General features: G+C 35.8%; 1 protein-coding gene across 1 annotated transcript in view; it reads left to right on the plus strand.

Moving 5' to 3' along the window:
- The window catches only part of DNAH8 (dynein axonemal heavy chain 8), a 126,210-nt gene that overhangs the window by 1,603 nt on the left and 98,574 nt on the right, over positions 1–26,033 (plus strand). The window contains exons 2-20 of the mRNA XM_071739367.1: positions 1,047–1,281; positions 1,743–1,874; positions 4,663–4,747; positions 5,440–5,588; positions 6,895–7,084; positions 7,495–7,658; positions 8,635–8,811; positions 9,153–9,266; positions 12,039–12,146; positions 13,822–13,923; positions 16,767–16,913; positions 17,338–17,535; positions 18,088–18,164; positions 18,619–18,718; positions 20,785–20,904; positions 22,232–22,367; positions 23,292–23,479; positions 24,669–24,749; positions 25,739–25,855. Of these exons, the coding sequence (XP_071595468.1) occupies positions 1,048–1,281; positions 1,743–1,874; positions 4,663–4,747; positions 5,440–5,588; positions 6,895–7,084; positions 7,495–7,658; positions 8,635–8,811; positions 9,153–9,266; positions 12,039–12,146; positions 13,822–13,923; positions 16,767–16,913; positions 17,338–17,535; positions 18,088–18,164; positions 18,619–18,718; positions 20,785–20,904; positions 22,232–22,367; positions 23,292–23,479; positions 24,669–24,749; positions 25,739–25,855 (2,619 nt within the window). The 5' untranslated portion in view covers position 1,047. The remainder of the gene's footprint in view (positions 1–1,046; positions 1,282–1,742; positions 1,875–4,662; positions 4,748–5,439; positions 5,589–6,894; positions 7,085–7,494; positions 7,659–8,634; positions 8,812–9,152; positions 9,267–12,038; positions 12,147–13,821; positions 13,924–16,766; positions 16,914–17,337; positions 17,536–18,087; positions 18,165–18,618; positions 18,719–20,784; positions 20,905–22,231; positions 22,368–23,291; positions 23,480–24,668; positions 24,750–25,738; positions 25,856–26,033) is intronic.

The raw sequence follows: 26,033 nt of genomic DNA on the forward strand, positions 1-26,033 counted from the left end.
TGGATGGATGGCAGCACATTCAAGTGGATGTGTGTGCCCTATACTAGGAAAAAATGAAGAGAAGGTATTTAAATATTTTTGTGTAGCCCTGAACTATGGGCTTGGGAGTCACAGAGCAAACATTTTATAGGCTTATGTCCTAGTGGCAGAGAATGGGATAGAAAATGGAAGGCTCCACCTTAGCATAGCAGCCTGTTGCGTAGCAGTCAGCCATGAATATATTTTGTTTTGGGTTGTTTCACATATCCTTATCTAAGAGGATTAACCTGCTAGTCCTTGGCCACCATGAGGCAGACAGAGAAATTAATTTCTGCTGCTGGAGAAGGCTGTCTGTTCCCTATGAACAGCAGTGTTCCAGGTTTAGGCACAGAATTAAGAGAAAGTCTAACTCTGTTTCATTATGTTGAAGATGTCTGATACTAAATTAAATTTATTCCACTGAAAAAAATTGCACCCAACGCCTTCCATCTTGTGTTACTTTTGCAAATACTATATATGTTAAGAATATTGTGGATGGTAGGGCATTTGTGTAAAACTAATGTGTAAGTACTTATGTGAGCAGTGCTTTAAAACCTGGTAGGGAAGTGTATGCAAGTCTTTTGTAAGTTCAGTTGCTGAATATATGTGTATATTTTGCAAACTTTAAGTAAAACAAATAATTTATATTCTAAACAGTTTATATTTCTCAGTCACCAGATATTTAGTGAAAATATTAATACTTTAAAAAAATGTATAGAAAGATGTTCACAAAATATAAATGTATGGTTAGTTGTTTTTAAAAAACATTTCTGTAACCATCTTCAGCTTGACATTTGTAATCTATCATAAAATGTATATAAGTGTCTGTTATCTTAAGAATTTAAAGAGAACTTGATGAGGCTGTTGAATCTGTATGCATGGGAAGTCAATTTTGAGATACTCTTATTTTTCAGCTTTTTATTCTGTTTTATTCTCTACCTTGTTCTTCCCTCTGGCCTTCTTGAAAAGGAAGAACTAAAACATCTGTATTGACATAAACACTTGTTGGTTTCTTTATTAAATTTCAGAATGGAGGGGGCAGAAAGAAAAAATAAAGAAAATACAAACCCTGGAAAAGATGGTAGGCCCAGTCTTGGTAAAACACCAGAAGGTGCTTTAACCAAAAGTAACCTCCCTCGTCGATCGAAGGCGAGCATCAGCTCTTCCGAAGGGACTTTTTCTATCACAAGCCGAAGGTTCACCAGGTCTTATCGGAGTACTAGTGAAGCTCTCAACTTGCAAGAAATTCTTAGAGAAAAACAGGTTAGTATTCAACCACACATCTTGAAACAGATTTCTGGTTCTTTTCTGAGATGATTAAATTCAGTTTATGCTAATTATTTCTCTCTTTCTTTTTTTTCCATTCCCCTTTCCTTTTCCCTTCCCCTTTCCCTTCCCCTCCCCGTTCCCCTTCCCCTTCTCTTCCCTCTCTCTTATTAAAAAAACAGTTAATATAGCATACAAATATATTAAAATCTAGCTGTAATATATTTAATATTTGCTTTCACTGGACATATCCTCAGAGTTGACTTTACATTTTATAATAATTCTTAATAATTTGTTCTTGTGTAAAAAAACTTATGAAAATGTAGGTATTTTTAAAGAGTGGGGCAGTTATATAGTCTTATAATAAAAGACAGTGGATGTCAGTAGTAGTTGCAAGTATCAGGTTGTTGTGATCACTTCATGTGTTTTGAGTTTGAAAGACATTTTTAATGTTTTAGGCTCAATATAAAGAAGCAAGAGAACACCGAAGAGAAAAAATTGGTTCATATAAATACATATTTGAAGTTCTCAGCCTCAGGCTAGGTTTAGACCTGACAACTGTGGAAGAAATGATTTTGGATTGCCTTTCGGTGAGTCTGTCCTGATGGTTGTTGATTTCAATTTTTAATCAAAGTATGTACCACATTGCCTTTTTGATGTAAACTGTCACCCATGATTTATATTGTTTCTGCCATAACTGTAATAAGGAACTCACCTAAAATGGTTAAGTCATTCAACTTAGTTTCCTGGCAGACATGCAAATATTCCTGGAGTTTTTGATTGTGGCTTTTCATCTTTCTGAACTCAAGGATAATTACTGCTCTTACTTTGACGTGAGGAATTCACCAATTCTAACAAGTTTCATTTATCACAGTCTTTATTTGTTAACCCATTCCTTGCTGAAAAGAGACTGCAGTATGTGTAACTTAATATTTTGATAATTAAGAGTGTTACTAATAAAAAGATGGGAGATGAATCCTGCACCATTCAATTAATGTAATTGTATTTAGGAAGACCCATTAAGTATTTTCCATCTTTGAGTGCTTTTTAAGTTTTTGAATGTTTAAAAAAGGGATGAAGGGTGTTTGTAGAATGAGTAAATCCCAACCCCATTAAAGTTCAGAAAGGTCAGTCATTCCTTGTGTGTTTTTAGTGTTGTCTAGCAGGGTGTTTCAAAGTGCTTGAACTAAGAGAAGCACCCAAGTAAACTGTTCTTTTAGTAGAGTATCAAAACTCAGTCAGGCTGTATGTGAAAAGATGTGGTTCTTGGCTTCCCTGATTGCATGGTGTTGCATTTGTCTGTTGGAGCGATTTGACTTTTCATTCAAAAGTCAGCCAGATGTTGTTTCCTTTGTTCAAAGAAATCAGTTGTTAGAATTTCAGCTGTTCAGTTAAAAGACAAATTTAGTCCTAATCCAATTTTTTGTTTAATGTTTGTTTACCAATGCTTATATATCACAAAATGTACATAAATGGTCCTGCCTTTTCTTATGCTTACACAACACAGAGGTGCTTTAAGTGTTGTCAGTCAACTAACATTTCCTTTTTTTGAAGTTGCTTTATGGTAAATAGTTTTAGATCACCATGTCTTCATGTAAAACTGTTCTACATTGAGTATGATTAATTTGGACACTTGAGAATGTTTGGGTTCTTAAGGTGTTGGGTATTTGTAATTTTGGTTTGATGGACAGAGGATGGTTTACTGTTGCAAGGACCATCTGAAAATTTTCTGTGGTTGGCAGTTTTCTAGTTATCAGTTTTAGTTTATTTGTAACCCTGTTAGTCTGCTGGGGTTGTGTCAACATTGTCCTTTAACAAATTGCCAATCAGTAAATTCTCATATGCATATCATGTCTTTGACATTTGTGATTTAAGTTTTACCCTTTAATGCTTGTATGTGTATTTGTGCAGTGAGTGTTTGTACCAGATGGAGTTGAATCAGAAGCGATTTTCTAAAGAGTGGCCACAGGGACAGCTCATGTCTTACCTCCTGTGTAAAATTATACAAGCCAAGAATTCACTGTTTCCCTTACTCTTTCTCTTTAGTTGGAGTGCTTTTTGCAGGAGTGAATCTTCTTTCAATTTTTGTCATTGCCCTTTCACTACTTTAATTTTTCTTTCACTGTTTTCAGGGGAAATTTTTCTGTTTTTTCTCAGTTTTAGCCCACTGCTGCTTGTTAACCAAAGTGGCAGCGCAGAATGTGTTTCTAAACCTGGCTTGCTTTTAATTCTTTCATGTTTTTCTTCTCAACATTCTGGTTCGGTTTGTTTATTTATTTATTTACTTGTTTATGGGGAAAAGTCATGCTTATAGGAAATATACCATACATAGAGGTGTATGCTTTGTACTTGAACAGTTGATCCATCTCCAGACATACTCACTAGCTTAAGTTATGATTTTCATGAGGAAAGAGGTCACACTACCAAGGTTGCACCCTCAGTTGGAAAGTTTGAATGCCCGGTCACATATTGCTGAGTTAGTCATCCTTGCAGATAACTATAGAGACTAAGAAAAAAGCTGGATTTTGTTGAGATCAGTACCTTCTGATCTCCTCCAAACCCTCTATGTACTCCTCAGAGCTTTGTTCACTTCCTTCACATATCCTGGTTTGACCAGGACACAAAAATTGTCTAGGGCACTTTGAAAATTCAAATTTTGAAAGCCCCAGCTATAATTTCAGGCAAGTTCTTTAGAATGATAATCTGCACACAGTGTCTGTTTCAGAGCTTTGCATCCTTACTACTCAAAGTACCTTGTATAACATGACAAAACCAAAATGGCCTTCTAGAGACCCATAATGTCTTAGGGTGTTCATGAGACAGCAAGCTAATTTTGGGGCAGGATGGTCTCCTTCAGATGTGATCTCACTGTGCCTCCAGATCCTGACAAATCTTTGTCACCATGAAAACGTTTTGGAGCCAATGAGGCCAATTCGTATCTCCGTAATAACGTCCTCATGGGTCATGCTACTCCTGTTTTACAAAGGTTTTTTATATTTAGGGGTAGAGTAGCAGTAGCAGAGTATGGCTTGTCACTCACATCTCCTTCTAAATCTTTTATGACATGACTTCCACTTGACACTTTAGACTTACAGATCTCTGTGAGTGACAGAATATCCCCTGGTGCCTGTGTATTAGTGAACAAGACCATAAACATTTGATACACAGTTCTGAAGATTTAGGCCACCTGTGTGTGCAGGTTTAGTACTTGAAGGCAATATTTGAAAGACCTACAGATTTATTGTGTTGAACAATATTTGTGGTTAAACATTAATTGCCACTAAAACTTTAAACAGTGTCATGGTATTTTTCTATGTCTTAAAGGCACATAAAAGATTAATAGCTTGAATAACAAGTATTCTCTATTTGATTTAACAGTTGGACGCCTTTGATTCTTTTTTTGACAAGGGAGGAAGTAAAGTTTTGAGAATTTTCTACCAAGAAGGACAAGCACCAGGAACAGGTAAATTTTTAGTCGTATTAATACAGGCAGATGTAGTAGTGCCTTGTGTTGTTAATTTTGTTTAATGTTTCCCTGAATAAAACCTATTTAGAAAAAGTATGGTCAAAAGCCTATAAAAAGAGAAGTATTTCAGAGACGGTGAAGCGGTTGCAGCTTTTTCTTACAAAAGTTATGCTGCCAATTCTTTAGAAAGTACTTTTATAAAACCTGTATGAATTTGCTTTTACTATGAATGTTTGAAGTTTTTCAGTTTTCGTATGCTCAGTAGACACCTAATGTCTAAAATCCTTAATGATTCTCTAAGCACTGAGCATGCTGTTTCCCTACCTATTTATAGGAAACCCTCAAATTGCATAGCATGATCTTCACAGAGGACCTAAGAGTCTTTCATATTCTCTATTTTCTCATTACCTCAGTCACCAACAAATTGACCCAGAATGATGGGCCAGAGCAAAACTGGTTTTCAGTGAAGTAAAATGAGCCAAAATTGCTCTGTAAGATATATGTTATGTGTTTGTTGTAGGTTTTAATTGTGTTGTTAATTACCGCCCTGGATTCTGCAGTTTTTGCTTCTCTTACCCACAGGAGTAGAAAATAAATTATTTCTGTGTAGAATTTTATTTCATTAGTTTAGTCTTAAGCATTTTATAATATTGTTTTAAAAATAGTGACACCTATGAAATTCTTTTTAGAATGTGGCCGGACAATTCCAGGAGTTAAAAAAGACACCAGAGTGATGCGATTCTACCTGGACAGTACACCAGAAAAATTCACAGGACTGTGCTTATTCTTTGTTCGTTGTAAGAATGACAGCAAACTAAATGAAAAAACTATACATGAGGTATTTTCTCGTGCACTTTAGAATTAGATAGTTTTCTTTCATTGTTTGTTCTACTATTGTCACATAATTGAAGTTACTGGTAACTTATTTGCATGTTATGCAATGTCATTCTGTTTGCTCTCCTTTTTGGGCAGACAATGAATCACTTTGTTAATGTGCAGGGTGCCTTGTGAAATAAGTGTCTTACACTCAATCAGTGTTTAGATTAATTTCTTGTCTTCTCCTTGCTGTTTTTAAAGAGGTTAAGGCCACTAATTACATTTTAGGAAATCTCTAAACTAGAAGGACTCATTAAGTAGACTTTATTGAAGATACCAGGTGCAGAAAAGATAACTTATACCTTTCTCTTTTATGTATCTTTGAATGTGCATTTTTCCTATGTAAATTATATAGCCTGAGTTCTATTTTACAACTATGTAAGACAAATTAATAGGTAAGTATGGGCTTCATTCTTGGGTATAGCTACACATCATAATACTCAGCTAGTGCTTCAAGGACAGTAAATTGGTAAGAATTGTTGCTATATTTGTATCTTCTAACCAATATGATTTACAGTTCTTTAGACAAAAAATCCATTGTTAATTTTTATACTTTATAATCTATATTAAAAATGCTTTATTCCCCTTAAAAGCTGAGAAGGTGAAGGGCAAAAAGCACTATTAAAGTAAGATTTGTCTTAATATTGTTCATAAATATTACTTCTGCATCAAAGTGCTTGCTGAAGTAATGAACAAAGGAGATATATATGCTTGGAAGTATGTTAATATTTGCTGATTTGAAGAACATTAAAAATACCGCGATGTAAAAATACTTAGAGCCTGTAAAGTTTAGTTTTGGAGAGTAGACAAATATTTCATCTCATGTATAGTAATATACATTCAGTCAGATAATTGCTTCTACTGTCATTTCAGATACAGATATTCAATGAAGTTTTGCTACTAGTATTTCTTTACTTAGTACCTAATTGTAAATGGGGAATATTTAAATTGCTATGCAGTATTTTTTAAATTTCCAATTTTTCTGTATGATAGGGAAGTAACAGAAGTTACAAAAATGTAACTTGGCAACCTTTTAAAACTGTATTAAATAATTATTGACTTTTTTTTTTTTTTTTTTTTTTTTTTTTTCAATTGAAAACGGCATATTATGGTCACATTGTGGGTATCAGTATTTTGTAAAGATTTTGTCTACTCCAGTTAAAGTTTTCATTGACAAATTACTTTGCCTTTAAAAAAAATACACTGATTTTATTATAGTGTTTCCAGTGTAAGTTAACATTACTAACAATCAATCTGTTACAATATAGGAGGCACTCTTTGGTGTTTTGGATGCCACTGAAGGACTTCTACGTGGTATTAGGACTATCATAGAAAAGATGTTTCTCCCTGCTATACTTGCATCAAATAAATGGGAAGCTTTAAGTCAGCTTAAGCAAGATAAAGAAGTCAAACAGAAATTTGTGGAAACAATTAACAGATACTTTTCATTTTTAGAAGGTAAGTATTGCATTTAAGAAACAACCAAAATGGAGGAATTCTACATAAAAATTTCTGTTTAAAGGCAGTAGCACATAGGAAAGGAACCTTTCCAGTTCTGCAAGGAAAAAATAAAATTATCAATTACTTTCTTAATAAATCTTTAAGTAGATTATTTACTGTAGAAAATTCACTGGTGTTATTTTACTTTTGAGGAGGAACACTGGATTTAAATTTTTTTTAAAGAATTTTCTAGTATATATGTGTGCAGTAAAATAGCTACTATATTGAAGTAACACTGGTTGCAAACCTACATTCCTAAGCTTAAATTGTTTATACTGGCAATTTAATTTTAATTTTTGAGTTTTAATTGATTCTGTATTGGAACTGATTTTTTTTCTCTTTTTTTTTTTTTATTTTTTTTTATTCAGGGGCTATAGTAAGCATTGAAGGAAGGGTTGAGTTGACAAAAATAGAAGACGTTAATTTTTCTAAACTCCAATCCTTTGAGAACATAACTGCAGCAGCTAGTAATCCTGACTTGTTTCACCAGCTAGAGGAAGGACTTATGATATGGTATAGACAAATTGATCAGGTATGCTCTTGTTTTAATACATCAGTCCAGGATTAATATGGATACATACTTATAAATTATATGGGACGTGTCTTAAGCCAGTTGAAGGCTTCAGCTGCTTCTCCATCTGAGTAAGGTGAGGGCTTCTCTTCTATGCAGAAGTGAAGTAGGAAGTCATTATCCATAAGAACTTACAGTCTAGCAAGGATAAGAGTTTCAGAATGTTTAACATACAAATAAGAAGGAGAGGACAGAAGAATGCAGGAGTAATGGTACCGGTAGGCACCACGTATGTATACGGTTAGGTATATACTCTGTGCATTACCTGCTAAGTTTCTGCTGCTTGTCATGGGATGAGCTACGACTCAGACCTTTGACCAGGTCCAGTAGGGCATTTTCTAATCCTGTGTAAATCTTACATAGCAAGGTCTCAGTTATTCAATAAATTAATGTTAGATTTTGTTAATAACACATGGAACTCTTTGTCAAAATACAGAATCTCTGTAGACTGGGGCATACTCTTGCTGTAAGGGCACACTGTGGTTAGTGTGTTTAGCTCAAGAGAGTAAAAAGGTGAAAGAAGTGTAAAAAGAACCCATTGTACATTTATCAACATGCAAATGAGTACATGACTTCATGTCTGACATTTATTATTTTTATTAAAATGGTTCTTCAAGTTTTTTGCAAGTGAAGTTACATTTGGTGCATTTCAATCCATAGAATCTAATTAAAGAAAAAAATAGGGAGGTATGCTGAGATTCACCCAGTTTATGACATCAGCTAAATGTATGCATTAGTTACCATAATTTCAGTGTAAGGATATGACTAGGTATAATTCACAACTGATTACTTTTCCAAATTGTAAGAATTTTTGTGTGTCAGTAACTGCAAGCTTGCTCCTTTTAAGTTAGTGTCTTCAGAGTGTTTCCTCTTTATAATAAGGTCTCTGTTCTCTATAGTTGACACTTGGATTTTTTTTTTTTTAATTTTGTTGCAGGTTCTGATTGAGAGTAAACAGATAAGGAAAGAAGCTGATGATTCAGGTCCACTGACTGAATTAGAGTACTGGAAATGTATGTCTGCAAAATTTAGTTTTATAATTGATCAGATCAAAGGACCAAGCTGCAGAGCTGTCATTAATGTTATGAAAGTTGGACATTCTAAACTACTGAAGGTAATTTATTTTCTTTTTTATGTTTTTTGTTTTGTTTTGTTTTGTTTTTTTACTATAGTAGAAAAACTTGCAGTATTTATTTTGTTTCATTGCATCTAACAGACATTGTCTGAGGAGAATTAAAATTTAGGTATGGTGCTGGTGTGCTTAATACAGTGAGAGAAAAAACAAGATCTTTTTAGAGATGCAGACAAAAATTATTGTAAATGAAAATTACATTTATTGTCAGCTTTGGCAACCCGTTTTTAAAATTTACCAAGGTTTACTTCCAGCAAATCAATGCAAACAAAAGAAAGAGTTCAATGTGTATAAAGTTTTTTACAGTACTGTTTTCCCTCTAGATGTGGCAAGACTTAGATGGTAGAATCACAGATGCAGCAAATGAATCAAAAGATAATGTGAAATACCTAAGCATCCTTGAAAAAGTTTGCCAGCCACTTTATAAGTATGACCTTGTAAGTATTCCTTCTTTTAGCAGCCCTAGATGATGGTATCAGTTATTAATTATATTAACTGCTAGTTATTATAAGAGGTGTATGTTTCTATTGGTTGTTGCAGTATAGTGCGGAAGCAGGAAATACCTTAGGAAAAATGGCTTCTTGTGCTGTATTTTTTCAGACCTCCTTGTTTTGGGCCTACCTGTCTCCGGTTCTCTGTCAAAGTGTTGCATTTATTTTGAATTTCTGGCACCTTAGGATCCTACTTCAAAGATTTAAGGGGATGCAAAAAAAAAAAAAAAAAAGAGTGTGATATATGCGGCACAGAGCTAATACTGTATGGAATTGTAGTATAGAAGAATGTGACAGTATACCAAGCTGTTTATCTTCACCTCTTCAGAGTACCACTAGAGGGTGCCAGGTACCAGGCAATAATGAACAGCATAGGAGTTAAATTATTTTTAAACAAAAACTGACGTGTGGGTGGCAAGTCATTAAAGAGGTCTTCGTTTTAGTAATACAGGATAGTGAAGTGTAGTTCTTTGTTTAATATAGAACAATTTAGATACATCCGAATTTCTGTTTCATCTCTTGGAATATTGTTCCAGAGATGAAGGTAATTCAGGTAAAATTTTCTATGGTATTCAACTAAAAAATGTAGTACAAGTTAAATATGGCCTGTTTTAAAAAGAACTGCATGATGTATTGAATTTAATTTCATATCTGATATTGCAAAATATTTTTTATATTATCAGATCAGGAATGGAATCCCTGCAGATTTAATACCATCTGTAGTGTGCATAAAATACAGCATTTGGTGTATACAATATCACACACAGTCACAAATGTAATTGAAGTGGGTGACTATATGAAAATTTATGAGTGTTTGATTCAGGGCTTTTAATCAGAGAAATCTCTATACATTTCAGTATTCACAGTTTTATTTTTTTGTCAAGGATTAAAAAAGAAAACCAGTAGATTCAGAATTGCCTGATTCCATTTTGGGGGGCAGAAGTTGTTATTGGTCATAAAAGTGTGGAGACTGAGGGGTTTTCTTATACCAAATAGTCTTTCTTTCACACTGCTTTACCAGATGCAAATGTCTGGTACATTTGTTGACAGTATTAATGTTTAGTTGGAGTTTGCAGCCCAAAGTTAATTCCAGGACCTTGGCTTCTGTATTGAGGGAAGGCAGTCAAAATTTCTTTTTCTTGATGTTCTGAATTGCAACTCTGATTAATCCCTGGCAATGTTAATTCATTATGATTTTTCACCTTTTTTTCCCCTCTGTTTTTCCAGAATAGAATCAGAATTTTTTGAGTTGGAAGGAAGCTTAAAGATCATCTAGTTTCAACCCCCCTCCATAGGCAGGAACACCTCCCACTAAACCAGGCTGCTCAAACTCCTATCCAGCCTGTCCTTGAACACTTCCAGGGAATGGATATTTGCAGATTCCATGGGCAACCTGTTCTAGTGTCTCACAGCCCTCACACTAAAGAATTTCTACCTAATCCAAATCCGCTCTCTTTCAGTTGAAACCCATTATCCCTAATCCTATCACTATATGTCCTTGTAAATAGTCCCTCCCCAACTTTCCTGTAGGCTCCCTTCAAATACTGGAAGGCCCCTATAAGGGTCCCTGAAGCCTCCTCTTGTCCAGGCTGAACAACCCCAACTGTCTCAGCCTGTCATAGGAGAGGTGCTCCAGTCCTCTGATCATCTTTGTGGCCCTTGTCTGCACTTTCTCCAACATATCCATGACTTTTTTGTGTTGGGGACTCCAGAACTGGATACAGTACTCCAGAGGGGGCCTCACAAGAACGGAGTAGAGGAGAATCACCTCCCTCAACCTGCTGGCCAGTCTTCTTTTGATGCAGTGCAGCATGTGGTTGGCTTTCTGGGCTGCGAACACGCATTGCTGGCTTCATGTCGAGCTTCTCATAAACCACCCCCTCCAAATCTTCCTCATCAGAGCTGTTTTCAATCCAGTCTCTACACAGTCTCTATTTGTGTTTGGGATTGCCCCAAGCCAGGTTTAGGACCGTGCACTTGGCCTTGGTGAACTTAATGTAGCCTGCATTGACCCTCCTCTCTAGCCTGTCAAAGTCTCTCTGGATGGCCTCCCTTCCCAACATATTCCAAAATACTTTGAAAGTTATAGGATTACAGAATACTCATAATACCACAGCCTGATTTAAATTATAGGAACAACGATTTCATAAAATGTGTGAAATACTTAGATGCTTTATAAGATGACTGAATGAACTAGCCATTCATTGATGAAATTAACATTGTGACAATTATTTAATGTTTTGTGAAATGTCTGAAAGAAATTATTTTGTGTCATGGTTATCATCACAGTGTAATTGCATAGACTATATTTAGCAGCTGTACTTGAAGGAAAACAAAAGCATTAATCACAGACAACCACTGTCAGCTGCTAAAAGAATACTTCCTTCTGAGCCAAAAAATGCAACCTGTACTTTTTGAATTAGTGTGCCATTTTGATGATCAAAATAGCATAAAAAGTACTCATAATATCTTTAATTTTTTTTATTAGAAAATAATCTAAGAGTTTTACTGTTTGTATTGAGGTTTACAACTTAGTTTTTTTGTTCTGTTTGGGTTTTTTTACAAAAAGCTTTTGGTAAAATACCATAACATTTCAAAGGTTGGTTCATGTGTTTTAAGGAAAAATGTAATTTAGAAGGTGTCAGTAGAATAAAAATAGAATAAAAATATAGGTGTCAAGAATAGAAAGTAAAGCTTTTCCCTGAATTCTCCTTTAAGGCATCAATGACACATGGAATACCAAACTTGATGAATGCTATACGAATGATTCATGGAGTTTCAAAATACTACAACACTTCTGAAAGAATGACATCATTGTTTATAAAGGTAAATATAATAAACATAGTATAAAAATATGTGATTGTTCAGAAAAAAACCTCACCTTTTTGTTTGAGCAGTTGTCTAAAAATGATAATAAACAGTGGTTGTCTGCATGGGAAAGGAGGAGAAGTCTGTTGGTCAGGAGAGGATTGAACTTTGGTTAAAGACTTGTCTTCTGGAAGGAACTTGTTATTCTTGGTTCAGCAAAATTAGGTTTTTTCTTGATTCATCTCCTGATCTGAATTGATCTGCTCTGTTATTTCCTAAATCACTGAATCCACAAAGATCTTTTTATTGTCAGCCTTGAAGACCCAGTTAACCAGATGGCCATGAGTCTGACTAGGCTATTCCCCACAAAAGTATGAAAGACAAAAAGTTCTGTGTTCAGAAGCAAGTCAGACTTGAAAAGTTAATTTAATCTCAGGTCATAAACTTTGTTACCTTAAACAGAAAATTAAGACCAGCTAGGTAATTATACCAATGTCATTTGCAGAATCCAGGCACTCACTGCAGGAAGAGATGATTTGTGTAATGGTTTTAGAGCAAAGAACGCCTTCAAGACGAAAATACACACCTCCAACAGGCATCTAGGGGAAATAATGTTAAAAAATACATGCTTTTTCCAGGATATATTTATCCATGACTGTTTTCCATGGATCAGGTGTTAGGTATAGATTATGTGGCAATATTTATGTTGCCTGTTATGCAATAGGCTTTTATACACTTGTTTATTAATGTATTGACATTGCTGCTTGTCATTTAGTGGTCTAAATGATTGACCATTTTACCACAGAGGCTAATAGCAAACTGGTTACATTAAGCTGTGCTAAGAAATTCTAAGGGGAAAAACTCTGTTATACTTCTGTGGCTGAAGGTCCACACTGCTTGCTTCCATTTACAGATCACCAGAGGTGACACCTGAGTTCAAATCTGCAACTTCACCAGTCGTGATATTAAAGTGTGATGCTGTCTTTGTTGCCACAGTTTTCAGTCTTTGTTCTGGGATTCTAAAGATCTCCTTAGACTGCTCTCACGTGTCAGGAGAACTGTTTTGAATTGTTCACATTATTTAATAGACAAAAAAGCTTATCTACCTGTAGCTGTTCTCTGAAATGTGTTTTCTACAATTGCATTCACTGCTGTACTCCTTTCTTCCTTTCTGTCTTTACAATCTTGGGATTTTTTGTAGTTGAGAAGTACAAGAATGTTTTCTCCTTTACATAGCCATGGGAGACCAATGTAAAGACAGATTGCTAGGATGGAAAATTCTTTAATGGCTGATTTTAAATAAGGATGCACGCAGTACAAAGTATAAAGATGACAATGTAAGTGAAGAGTAGTTAGAGTGAATTAGCTCTTTGTTCTTGACTTAGGGCTGGTGACGTTCTGTGTTTATGCGTATGTATTTCTGGTCCTGAAGAACTCACAAATACTTCCTGGGATTTAAAATACTTCCAGAAGACTGTTTAAGACTTTTTATTGGGTGTTTGTCATGTATATTTATCTTGGGTTAGTGACAATATCACATATATTATTAAGTCAATGTTATTTCCACAGGTGAGAGTTATCCAGTCTCTGATAGCACTAATACATGAATGTGGGGAATTTTATTAGATTTTGTTTAACAGGCAAATTTCTTTGTAAGCTTGAGACCTATTTGTTGTTTTTTTGTCTTCACTAGATTACAACCCAAATGGTGAGGACATGCAGAGCATATATTCAAGGTGGTGACTTGTCTGGTGTCTGGGAGCAGGAAACATCAAAGGTCATTGGAAAGATTAAGGTGTGTATTTTGGTATTTCATTACCTACCTAGTGATATGTGCAAGGAAGCCTGTATCAGTGTGTATCAAGTACTTCACACCTCTTTACCGTTCATGATGTTTTGGGTGTTTTCCCATTTCTTAGCCCACTGAAATTTTTTGAAATTAGAATGTCCTCAAGTGGTTTATTGTTCATCTTGGAACTGGCACCTTCACTTCACCAAGGAAAAGTACTCTTCCAGTACCAGACTTCTCTGGCAAACCATGAAAGTTTAGTGCTCAGTCTTTCTCTTCCTCATTTGATGATGATGCATTAATAACACATTAAGTACATGCAATATATCATGAAAAAAATGCATCAAGTTGAGGGGTTAGAGCTGGCAGAAGAGCTCACCAAGCCTCTCTCTATCATCTACCAACAGTTCTGGCTCACTGGGGACATCCCAGATGATTGGAAGTTGGCGAATGTCACGCCAATCCACAAAAAGGGCCGGAAGGAGAACCCGGAAAACTACAGGCCCATCAGCCTGACCTCAGTGCCTGGCAGGGTTATGGAACAGATCATCCTCAGTGTAATCACACAGCACCTGCAGGATGGGCAAGGGATCAGACCCAGCCAGCACGGGGTTAGGAAGGGCAGGTCCTGTCTGACCAACCTGATCTCCTTTTATGATCAGGTGACCCGCCTGGTGGATGAGGGGATGGCTGTGGATGTGGTCTACCTGGACTTCAGCAAGGCCTTTGACACCATCTCCCACAGCATTCTCCTGAAAAAGCTGTCAGCCCACAGCTTGGACAGGGGCATCTGTGCTGGGTTAGGAACTGGCTGGAGGGCCGAGCCCAGAGACTGGTGCTGAACGGTGCTGCATCCAGTTGGCAGCCTGTCACTGGTGGTGTCCCCCAGGGATCAGTGTTGGGCCCAGTTCTATTTAACATCTTTATTGACGATTTAGATGAGGGGATTGAGTCCATCATCAGCAAATTTGCAGATGACACTAAGCTGGGGGGAAGTGTGGATCAGCTGGAAGGCAGGAGGGCTCTGCAGAGGGACCTGGACAGACTGGAGAGTTGGGCTGATTCCAACGGGATGAGGTTCAACAAGGCCAAGTGCTGGGTCCTGCACTTTGGCCACAACAACCCCATGGGGAGCTCCAGGCTGGGCACAGGGTGGTTGGAGAGCAGCCAGACAGAGAGGGACCTGGGAGTTTGGATTGACAGGAAGCTGGACATGAGCCAACAGTGTGCCCAGGTAGCCAAGAAGGCCAATGGCATCCTGGCATGTATCAGGAACAGCGTGGCCAGCAGGTCCAGGGAAGTGATTCTGCCCCTGTACTCAGTGCTGGTGAGGCCACACCTCGAGTACTGTGTCCAGTTCTGGGCCCCTCAGTTTAGGAAGGAGATTGAGGTCCTGGAGCGGGTCCAAAGGAGGGCAACCAGGCTGGTGAAGGGACTCGAGCACAGATCCTATGAGGAGAGGCTGAGGGAGCTGGGGCTGTTCAGCCTGGAGAAGAGAAGGTTCAGAGGAGACCTCATCACTCTCTACAACTCCCTGAAAGGAGGTTGTAGCCAGGTGGGGGTTGGTCTCTTTTCCCAGGCAACCCTCAGCAAGACAAGAGGGCACAGTCTCAAGTTGTGCCGGGAGAGGTTTAGGTTGGACATTAGAAAGAATTTCTTTACTGAGAGGGTGATCAGACATTGGAATGGGCTGCCCAGGGAAGTGGTGGATTCTCTGTCCCTGGAGATATTTAAAAAGAGCCTGGATGTGGCACTCAGTGCCATGGTCTGGTAACTGCAGCGGTAGTGGATCAAGGGTTGGACTTGATGATCTCTGAGGTCCCTTCCAACCCAGCCAATTCTATGATTCATTCCCAGCTTCTCCTTTATCAGAGTTCAGCTCTTGACTTATACTCAGAAAGGTATAGGATTTCATAGTCCTTTAAAAATTGCATCCAGAGTTACAAAAGCAAACGTATTGAACATGTCTTTCCTGACCTGACAGGATGATATGATTTTAGTAATTCATGTATTTCATCCAGGTTGTCCTATGTTTGTTCTACAACTGACTACTTCTCATTGTTCTATGAGAGAAATATAAACCCAGTTTCTAATCATGGTGGTCAGTCTTTGTTCTAATATCTGTATACTGAAGATCCGGACATTCTTTGCGATGAGAACCTTTTTTCATTTCCTTTAATTCATAGACAATTGTTATATATAAGTACATATTCAGTCTGGTTACTACCAGTATATTGTGATAAAATCTACGTGCTGTTTCCCAAGAACTGACAGAAGATGTTTATATTCCAAATTTAATTTATATTCCAAATTATATACATTTTTCACTAGTTGTTATTTTTATAGATGATAAGGTCTTAGTATCTTAAGTGAGTAATTGAGTGAGAAAGGCAGATTATTCTTCAGTCTCAATTTAACTTAGACTCCCCTGTTGCAAATGAACTATTTTGTTAAGATACATTTCATCCTTGTCCAGAGGACAGTCTGGCCATTCTTAATTAAGCTAATAGTTTTTCTTAATATTCAAATGTCTTTAGAGCAGGAGTCATCACCTGCTGTTTGCTTGCCTCTAAAACACTTCAATGAGAATTAAAATATCTTTTTTTTTTTTTTGACTCATTTTCCAGAGTTAATTCTTCCCCTGTACTCTACTGTTGTGTGTTCAAATGTTGCAAATACTTGCTACACATAATGAAAGAAAACTGCAGTAAGCTATTACTGCCTCTTTGTTGAAACTGGATTCAGTGATAATTAACCCCTTTGGATTGACAGTAGATTTCATTTCTACCCCGGTCTCTCTGCCATAAGCAAAGCATAATGAGTATGGTATTTATTCCTTCACTTTTTAGGAGTGCATGTTTCTATTTAAAGAATATCAGAGATGCTTTCATGAAACAAAAGAAGAGATTTTGGAAGCTCTAGGAGAAGAGTCATTTGAAGTGTCAGAAATGTACATTTTTGGAAAAGCTGATGCTTTTTGTAAGAGATTAGAAAAAGTGAGTATTCTGTGTGCTTTTAATATCACTAAGAGCTTCTCCAGAGAATAGTTTACAAGGCTGACACTTTTCAACATACATGCTCTTAACCATCCTGTAAAGGAATTTGGAACCATTTATTGTTAGAAATTAGGTGCTTCCAAAGAGTAAGCCATCTCAGTACTTTAGGCAATTACCTCACAATATCCTTCTGAATTTGTCAGTTTATCTGTTTTTGTGGAGACAACTGGACTCAGATCATTAGTTTAGAATGATTAAAAATATGTGAAGAATAAAACACCTTTGCTTTTTTATATGGATGCAACATATTTCTGAACACAGTAGAGGAAATGTCTGTTGCTTATTGCATTTTACTCATGGTTTAGTTTATAGAGGAATTAACAAATAATGTATTGTGAGCATGAATATGTAGTTTATCTTTCAGATTACAGAGATGATGACTGTGATAGAAACTTTTTCTGCACTGAGTCTGTCTACCATTGAAGGAATAGAAAATATTGCAATAGAATTCAAGAATACCTACCAAAATGTTCAAAAGAAGCAATATGACATCCTTGATCCACGAAAGAAAGAATTTGATGTGGACTTTATGAACTTCATGGCAAAAATTGAAATTTTAGAGGTAAATAATATTTCTCTCTGTAACTTGGAGTAGACTGTCATCACTACTTTACCAAGTATATCAGAATGTCAGTGAGTCTTTGGACTGTGAATAAGCGACACTGTTCTTCCCCCAAAGGGCATAAAAATGGTGTTTATTTGGAGGGAGATTTTCTCCATTCTTTCTTCCTCTTCCAAAGGAAGTTGTAAAATATATCACACAGTCCTCACCAAAGATTAATCTTTCTACAGACAAAATGGCAAAAATTGAGACCTGGGAGAATGTTCAGCATGGAGGTGGTTTATTAGCCCTAGGCACATGTGATAAGATTTTGAGCAGAAGAAAGCTGCAGCTGTTATTGAGAAATGATTTTATTCTTTACTAAAATTGTCTGTCACTTGAAAGGATCACCAGACTGACACTAGCTGTTTATTGTTAAACACAGATGAGTGAAGCCTGCCATTTTGTGCTTCAAGCTGAAACACTTTCAAGTGCTACTATGTTAAGAAATTATCAGACATGAGAATACTGATTTATGACTAGAAATACTATACTAAATTATATTTTCTTTAGATACAGATACAGACATTTATGCGTAATCGTTTTGGGAGGATTTTGTCTTCACAGCATGCACTTCAGTTACTTCAAAGGTATTAGCAACTACGTTTTAAAATATTTTAAAGTAACTTCATATTACTGAGTAGCAGAATTTAAATACCACAGCAAATTTTAGAACAAAGCCCTAATCAACTTTTCAATTTTTGGTGTTACAAATCTCGTAATCATAAGAAAAGATGTCTGCTCGCTTTTTTGTAGGAATCAATATATTCTCCTGTTTCTTAATTTCGTTACATTTTTTTTTTAATGTAAAAGATATTAGTAAAAGAAAAACCTGAAAACCTGTAACAGCAGTAACAAAACCAACCAACCAAACAAAACCCCCCAGGGCAGAACTTTTCAACTTGTTTAAACTTACTCAAAACAAAAAAAATTTCACTGTGCATTTCCCAGTATTTGTGCATCTCTCAATTTATGTAATACTCATATACATTGAAAAAAAAAGTATTTGTGTTTTATAAATTTTGGGTACTTCTTTTAATACAGGTTTGAAAACCTGAGAATGCCATGCCTTCAAGAAGAAACAGCTTCTGCAGTGGGTTGTATTCTTCAGCATTATGTAGCAGAACTTGGAGCTATTGAAAAGGTATTTAATTTCTTTACCATATTTTTAAGCATCATGTCAAAATAAGAACAAATATTTTATTATGAGTATTTTTTAAATCTTATTTCAATAACTGACTGTTAATTTTTCCCATTCCAGAAAATAGACCTGAGTGTGTAGGCAAATATGATCTACATGCTCTGGTGGGCCAACGTGTCATCACAATTTTACCTTTTAAGCAACAAAAAAATCTGTTATTCCTGCATCAATTAGAGACAAAAAATATGTTCTTTATTGGCTTTATATGAGGCTTCTACCACTAATTTGCATTTTTACATAGCTATTATCTAATGTTGGTACAGTATAATAGAAATAAAATGTAGGTAAACTGCATTTATGTTCATTATAAAGTAATTTTCCATGATATGTGCAGTGTACCATGACTGTGGCACAAATGAGCATTAACTTGTTACTTGACTTTAAACATCTAGAGAAGATTTAATCTAATCTGATTTATATGCCTGCAAAATAAACATATGCATCAGAACAAGACATCCATGCTCTCTTTCTACTCAAGAAAGAAACCAGTATTGTAGAATCAATTACTCTGATCTATTTTATGTGTTAACCTGAAGATTAAATAATTCCCATCAAATGGCTATTTTTCTTCAGTGAATGTAAGGAAAATTTGGAAAACCAGCCTGATGCAAATATTTTTCTGGAGAGGTTTACATTTTTCAGGTGAAAGACGAACATTTACATGACGAACTAAGTATCTATAAACCCTGCATTTACTAGAAACAACTTGTCTAGTGACTTGAAACTATAACCTAGCATAGATGCTCTAAATCACTTTTTACAGTGTTCTTTACCTATTTACTCACTGTGTATAACACTTCCTGAATCCCCAGTTACTGGCTTAATTAGATGAACATGCTTTCAACAACACTGCCTGCTTAAGAAATAACTGACCCTGCCCCTGGCTTTTTTTTTCCCAATGAAAAGATAGAGGGGATTTCATCTATGACAGTTCCTCTCTGAAGGTCACCATGAAGCCACTTGGGTGGCAATGTGCAGGGGACAGTGTAAGGGTAAGAAGACATGTCAGTAAGTGAAGAGTTGTGTCTGCTTGGGTGGTACAGCTGTTTGTATTACCAAAGCATGAGTTTGTATGTCAAAAAGTTGAGTGGATACAAATATTCCTCTTTCTTGAAGAGTATGCCACCGATATACTGTTCTAACTGTTAATTAGATATTATCAGTCTGCTTTTTTATTTTTACCAGGCAAATACTTTCTAATACAGAGATCCTCTCACAGCAATGCTAGTTCAAAACTGTTTCCATGTGTTGCAAATTTGATATCTAGTAATTTCAGGACAGTTTTTTCTTGCGTGTAATGCAGCCATTCAGTGATCAGGGCCCTTTTCATTTTTCAACATGGGCTGTATGCCCAGGAGTCTGTACATGCATAGTGAGAAGTTAGTAGAAAAAAATGTGTCATAGAACTGTAGATTATCCTGAGTTGGAAAGGCCACAGGACTCATGATGTCCAGCTCCTGAAATTATAAATTAGTCAGCAGTAAATGTCAGAAAGAACAATGTTGATATTTCAGGTAAATTATTACTTGGGGTTATTCAGGTAAAACTTCTTAGTTAAGAATATAGCTTAGGCCTTTCCTAAGGTAGTTCCCAAGCAAAGGAGGAAAAGCCCCAACAAGGGTTCTCCCAACACTTCCTTACACAGCTTTCTTTTACAGCAGATGACTCCAAAGTTACGGAGCTGTGTCTGCCAGGCTTGGCAGACTGGCTGCTTAGCTCCTGAGTTTGTGGTGTCTTTTGATGTATTCAGGGATCTGTCATAAGTGAGCACAGCTGAGAAGTAGCTTGAGATAACAAAGATAGGAAACATACCAACGATGGTATCAATGTGTGCATCTCAGAAGAGTAGCAAAGGAGGAAAGGAATAATTTTTTTTCTCAGCAAACTGATGGGGGACTCCACACAAATTTAATCTCTTTGGGAGGAAGAAAAAAATGTGGTACCAGAGGAAAAACACTTCAAGAGATTTTTAAAAATCCATTTGTCTAAAGATACTTTTCTTATCATAGCTTTACCAGATTTGCAAAGGTGGCCCTCCTCTTGCTCGAAACATGCCACCTGTTGCAGGAAAGATACAGTGGGTGAGACAGCTATTCAGGAGGATAAATGAACCAATCAGCTATTTCCATGTAAGTTGATGTGAGGAAAAATTACATGTTTTGTATAACACTGAACTGTCTTCACTAGAGTGACCATAATGTTTCTGGCTATGATGATGTCACTTCACATATACAAGGCAACATGTTTATTTTTAAGAGACTATCTAGTTAAAAATTACATTCTAGTTAAAAATTACATTACATTAACCACTGAAATCTTCCTTTGACTTACCACTAAACTAAAATTTCCACTGAGCTAGGACCCCAAGCTGGAAATACTCATTGTATTGATAATATGTCTGTCTTCATAGTTGCCACAGAAATATTTCACCATTCCAGCAAGTGGTGTTTTTCTTCTTTTTGTAATGAAGCAGAACAAGGCGAGTACATAACACTCGTGTCCCACATTTTAACTGAGTACCCACCTCCTCTGTTCCCCTAGTAATGCAGGGTTTTTCTGTGGAGGGTCATATCTCTTTACCAAGCAGCTGCTAGGAGTAGCTTAAGGCATAAATGTGGACTGCCTGACATCCTATAATCGTCTGGTTTGTATGTTCTGGTACCACTGAAAAAGCAGGTTTATTATAAGGACCCCCACAATAGCTGCTGTACTGCAACTGAGAATCTGGTCACCAGTTTCACTGCAAATGATCTCTGTGGTAGTCCAGGAAAAGGGAATTCCATTGCTGAACTTCTCAGTTCTGCATTTTCAGTACCATTAACCATACAGCTGAAGGTTGGTACTAGACACGTGAGCTTTGACATTCGTGGCCTTTAGGAATTTCTTGGGTTTGGATTTCCTTTTGTCATGGTCTTAGTAGACATGTAATAGTCTTACTAGAAGCTGCTATAGCACTAATATTTCTTAAAATGTTGGAGTGTCTCCTACAAAGTATCCAAGGGTCTACTGCCAAGTTAACTTCTAACTGAGAGATTTTAATTTTCTTGTTTCCCTCAGAATGGGAATAATGGTCACATAAATCTGCTTCAAAGAAAAACCATAAATATTATTAATGATAAAATGATTTTTTAAAAATCAGTTTTATTTACTGTTCAATTTTGAGTACAACTGAGCATCCATTTCACTTTATTATATTGTGGTACTGACCTGTAATTGCCAGTGAGCAATTTAACAATTACATTGTTAAAAATGTAGTATATATTAATCACAAGTTCTTACTGACATTATATTCACAGTTTTCTTAAAAACTGCATAGTGTATTTTTTATTCAAATTTATAGGGTGATAATTTGTGATGTCTACTTAACACTCAGTAGTGAAACTGAGAAAAACCCAAATAGTTAGTATGATTTTCTTTTGAAATGGTTTTAATTTGAATGTACTGTGTTTTTAATAGAAAAAGTCAAATATCTTGTCAAGGCCAGAAGGTAAAGCAGTTGTGAAACAGTACAATAGAGTTGCTTATGCATTGGTGGAATTTGAGGTAATCTATCATAATGCATGGATGGAGGAAATTTCACAGTTTCAATATCGTAAGTAATATAAATATGTAACTGGCTTTTTTTAAACTGATATTGAGTGCTAAGTTAACACAAATAAAAATATGTACATTTTTTAAGCCTCGGTTACCCTTAAAATGTGTTAATTAATCATGATCCAATAATTAGAGCCAGTCCAATAATATAAATCTTTATGCTTACTGACCTTGAAAATTGGGTTTGAGGCACAGTATTGCAGATTTGGTACACTGGTTGACAGATGACTGGAAACATTAGTGAAAGAAATTTAAGGCACACAGTTGTGCATCTTTGTATTAAAATTCTTTATATACAGCATTTAATAGTTGTTACTCATTTGTTTCCATTGTAATAATTCAGAGTTTCATTATCCCATGACAAGTGTTAATTTTTGCCTAGAAAAAAGATAATCAAGCTTTGTCATTTTAAGATTAAATGAGAGCCAAAGATTAAACAAAAAAAGGATTTTTAGTGTATTCTCCATGTAAACTGTACACACGCTGTGGACTTCAAAACTAGGAGTAAATCCATAAGAATAAAATATCATTACTACACAGTCAACAGAAGTTTTTATATTGCTGTTTAAGGTTTTATTTTGTTTTGGGTTAGCAGATTCCTGTTAGATAATGAGGACCTCAGAAGTGTTGTGTTTCCAGGTTCTTAGAAAATCGGTTTCATAATTTTCTAATTCTAGCTAGGAAAAAAATATGTCCAAATCAGGACTGTTTAGCTTATGAAGAGAAATGTTGTATATGGCAGAATGCTAACATGGTGAAAGTCAGTTGTATTATTTCTTTAACAGAGAATGTGAAGCTGTTTCACAAGTAACAGTACACATTTAATCACTCTATAGAAATACTAGAAATCTGTATTCAACAGTAATTTACATAAAGGAATCAACTGTTTGGCTTAGGAACTAATACTCAAATGTCTTTACAGCCTTACAAGCCACAATATTTGTGCGTCATCCTAAAACTGGAAAGTTTCTGGTTAATTTCGATCCCCAGATTCCAGAAATTGTCAGAGAGACCAAATGTATGATCAAGTTGGGCCTGGAAGTACCAGAGCAAGCAAAAAAGATAGTAAAAGTAGAAAATAACCTGAAGTCAAACAAGTTGCGTTTAGAGGTAAGTGTAAAAATGATGATTGCTGTTTAAAAAATAAAAAAGAACATATGATAACCAGAGAAATTTTTGAATTATTAACTAAAGACTAAAGCCATGTAGAAGGTATTTTAAAGTAAATGTATAGAATGCACAGGTGGCCATAAAAGATCTCCTTGGAAAATCCTCTGCTAACTGCTCTGTGGGCTGCTATATCCTGAAATGTTAGCATGCACTGTAGCATGTTAAATATATTCTGAGCTACCCAAAATGTGTTCACCCTCTGAAAATCAGTAGAACACAGTTGAAGCGAAGATTGGAATTCTTCTGAATTGGAAGATATGGTAAGTCACAAAAACATCAAGAATTTTGCAGCTTACCTGCCAGAGAAATCAGATTTCTGATACTTGTTGTAGTATTTGCTGTTGTAGTATTTGGAGAAGCTTGTGTCTTGGAGATGAGGCGTTCTATACAAGATCTCTGTGTGTGAAAGGCATAAGACAAGGATATTTTTAGATTGGTTTTTTATGTGACTTTAATTATCTAAAGCATATGATACTTAGTTTCCAGAGAGTAAGTTACAGTCACTATAGTTCAGGTTGTCTTTAGCTCTAAAGAAGGATCATACTTTTGTCTGTCTTTGTGCATAAAAAACAGGAATGTGTTGTGTCATAGTTTAACACCAGGCAATTAAATGACTGACAGATGCTTTCTATTAACCACCCCCCCCTTCCTTCAAGAAGAAGGAAAGAGAATAAGGGAAGAGGGACTGGTGGGTTGGGAGCTAAACTACAGAGCTTTAGAGAAACAGTAATGATGAAAAAACAAAAATTATTTAATATATACAAATAGAAACAAAAGTTATATCATGTTCCTTGTCCCTTCCCTCCAATAACACATCACTGCTGAGGCTGCAGGGCAGCCCTAGAAAAGTCCCAGGCTGGGCTCCTGGAATCAGCAGCAGACTAATTAGTTCTGTCCTGGTCCAAACCAGGACATGTTGCATGAAGGCTGCTTTTAATCATTGTTGTATAGCATGATACAAATTCCTTACATTCCAGAAATTATGTACATGTGTATATAGTCATGTTAAATTCTACGCTTCTTTTCATGTTTCTCTGAGGATTTGGCTATATAAGAGGTTTTTTTTTTCTTCAGTAAAGAAAATACCTAAAATATTTTTCATGATACTAACCTTTCTAATAATTAACAGGGTCTTCTTCAATATTATGAAGATTTATGCCAAGAAACACCAAGTGTTTTTTTAGGTCTAATGGCACCAAAAATGGAAGAGGTTGGTATTGCTAAATGCACTTCAGTTTATTTCATAAGAACTAAGAGTAACTTAATAATAGTTTATAATTTAAAAATGTTTAGATGGATCTGCATGTTGTGAGCTTAATGAATTTTACTAAAACCTCTTAAGATCAAAAATTTGCTCTAGTATCCCACATGCAGTGCTCGGATTAAGTTTAATACAGTAGAATAATGTTAGTACCTATGAGATGGAAACCCAGTAGTAGAAAGAATATAGACTTTGTGGGACTGTTTATCTACACAAATCTCTGGGCTTGGGGTGGAATTTTCACTTATTTCAGTTTTAGAGGTTTTCACGGGAAGTTCTGTTTCTCATTTAGCTGGAATACTAAATGTCACTATTGTCTTTGCCTGGAGAGAATTATTAGCTTTGTGAATTGAGTCAGTCTCTTCAGAGGTGTAGAAAGGTTATCTACTGCAATACAAATACAGGTTTTTAGAGATGCAGAATGTGTATCCTAAAAGTCATTTTATTTTGCCAGACACTTGCAAGTTATATGTAGTTGTTCTAAGTAACTCCTTTTTTATTTTAAATAGTAACATCAGCATGTTTCAGAGTTTGCATAAGTCTGTGTAACCATATGTCATATGCTGAAATATGAGGAAAAATACCTTGTCCTTTTATGGGTTAAATAATGAAAGACAAAAAGATAAAGGGATGGTAGTCATAACTTCAGTGATACTTATGTGAGCATGATTATATCAGAGGGGAATCATAAACATCTGCATTCTAGAGGAAACGACGGGGTAAGGAGAAGGATGGGTAATGTACAAACAACTGAAGGTGAGGATGCTTTTTGAGGAGGCAGAAGTCTTTGGTATATAGGAAGAAGAGGGGAAAGCATAAATCCAAAGATGGCTTTCATTGGTGACATTAGTGATTATAATAACAAGGATGGCATTTGCTTTAAACTATGTTGGTTTTGTTTTGTTTTTAAATTTATGAAATTATATTTTTATGCTTAGATGGAAGCTATATTGAAGCAAGGACTTACCATGTTGACTTGGTCATCTGTGACACTGGAAGATTTCTTTCAAGAAGCTGATCAAGTTCTGAATGTATTTAAACAGTTTTTGGGAAAGGTATACACTTGGTCACTATATGAATGAAATGACAATTGTTTCCAGACACTGTTTTTCATATTGGAAATTGATCTGTACTTACTTTTGTACCACCTGGAATACATAGAGATTTTATTTGCTTTTTAAAGTATGCTCTCCTTTGAAAGAATTATATACTAAGAGATTCTTTCCTATTATA

This window comes from Heliangelus exortis, chromosome 3, assembly GCF_036169615.1.
Source record: "Heliangelus exortis chromosome 3, bHelExo1.hap1, whole genome shotgun sequence".
NCBI lineage: Eukaryota > Metazoa > Chordata > Aves > Apodiformes > Trochilidae > Heliangelus > Heliangelus exortis.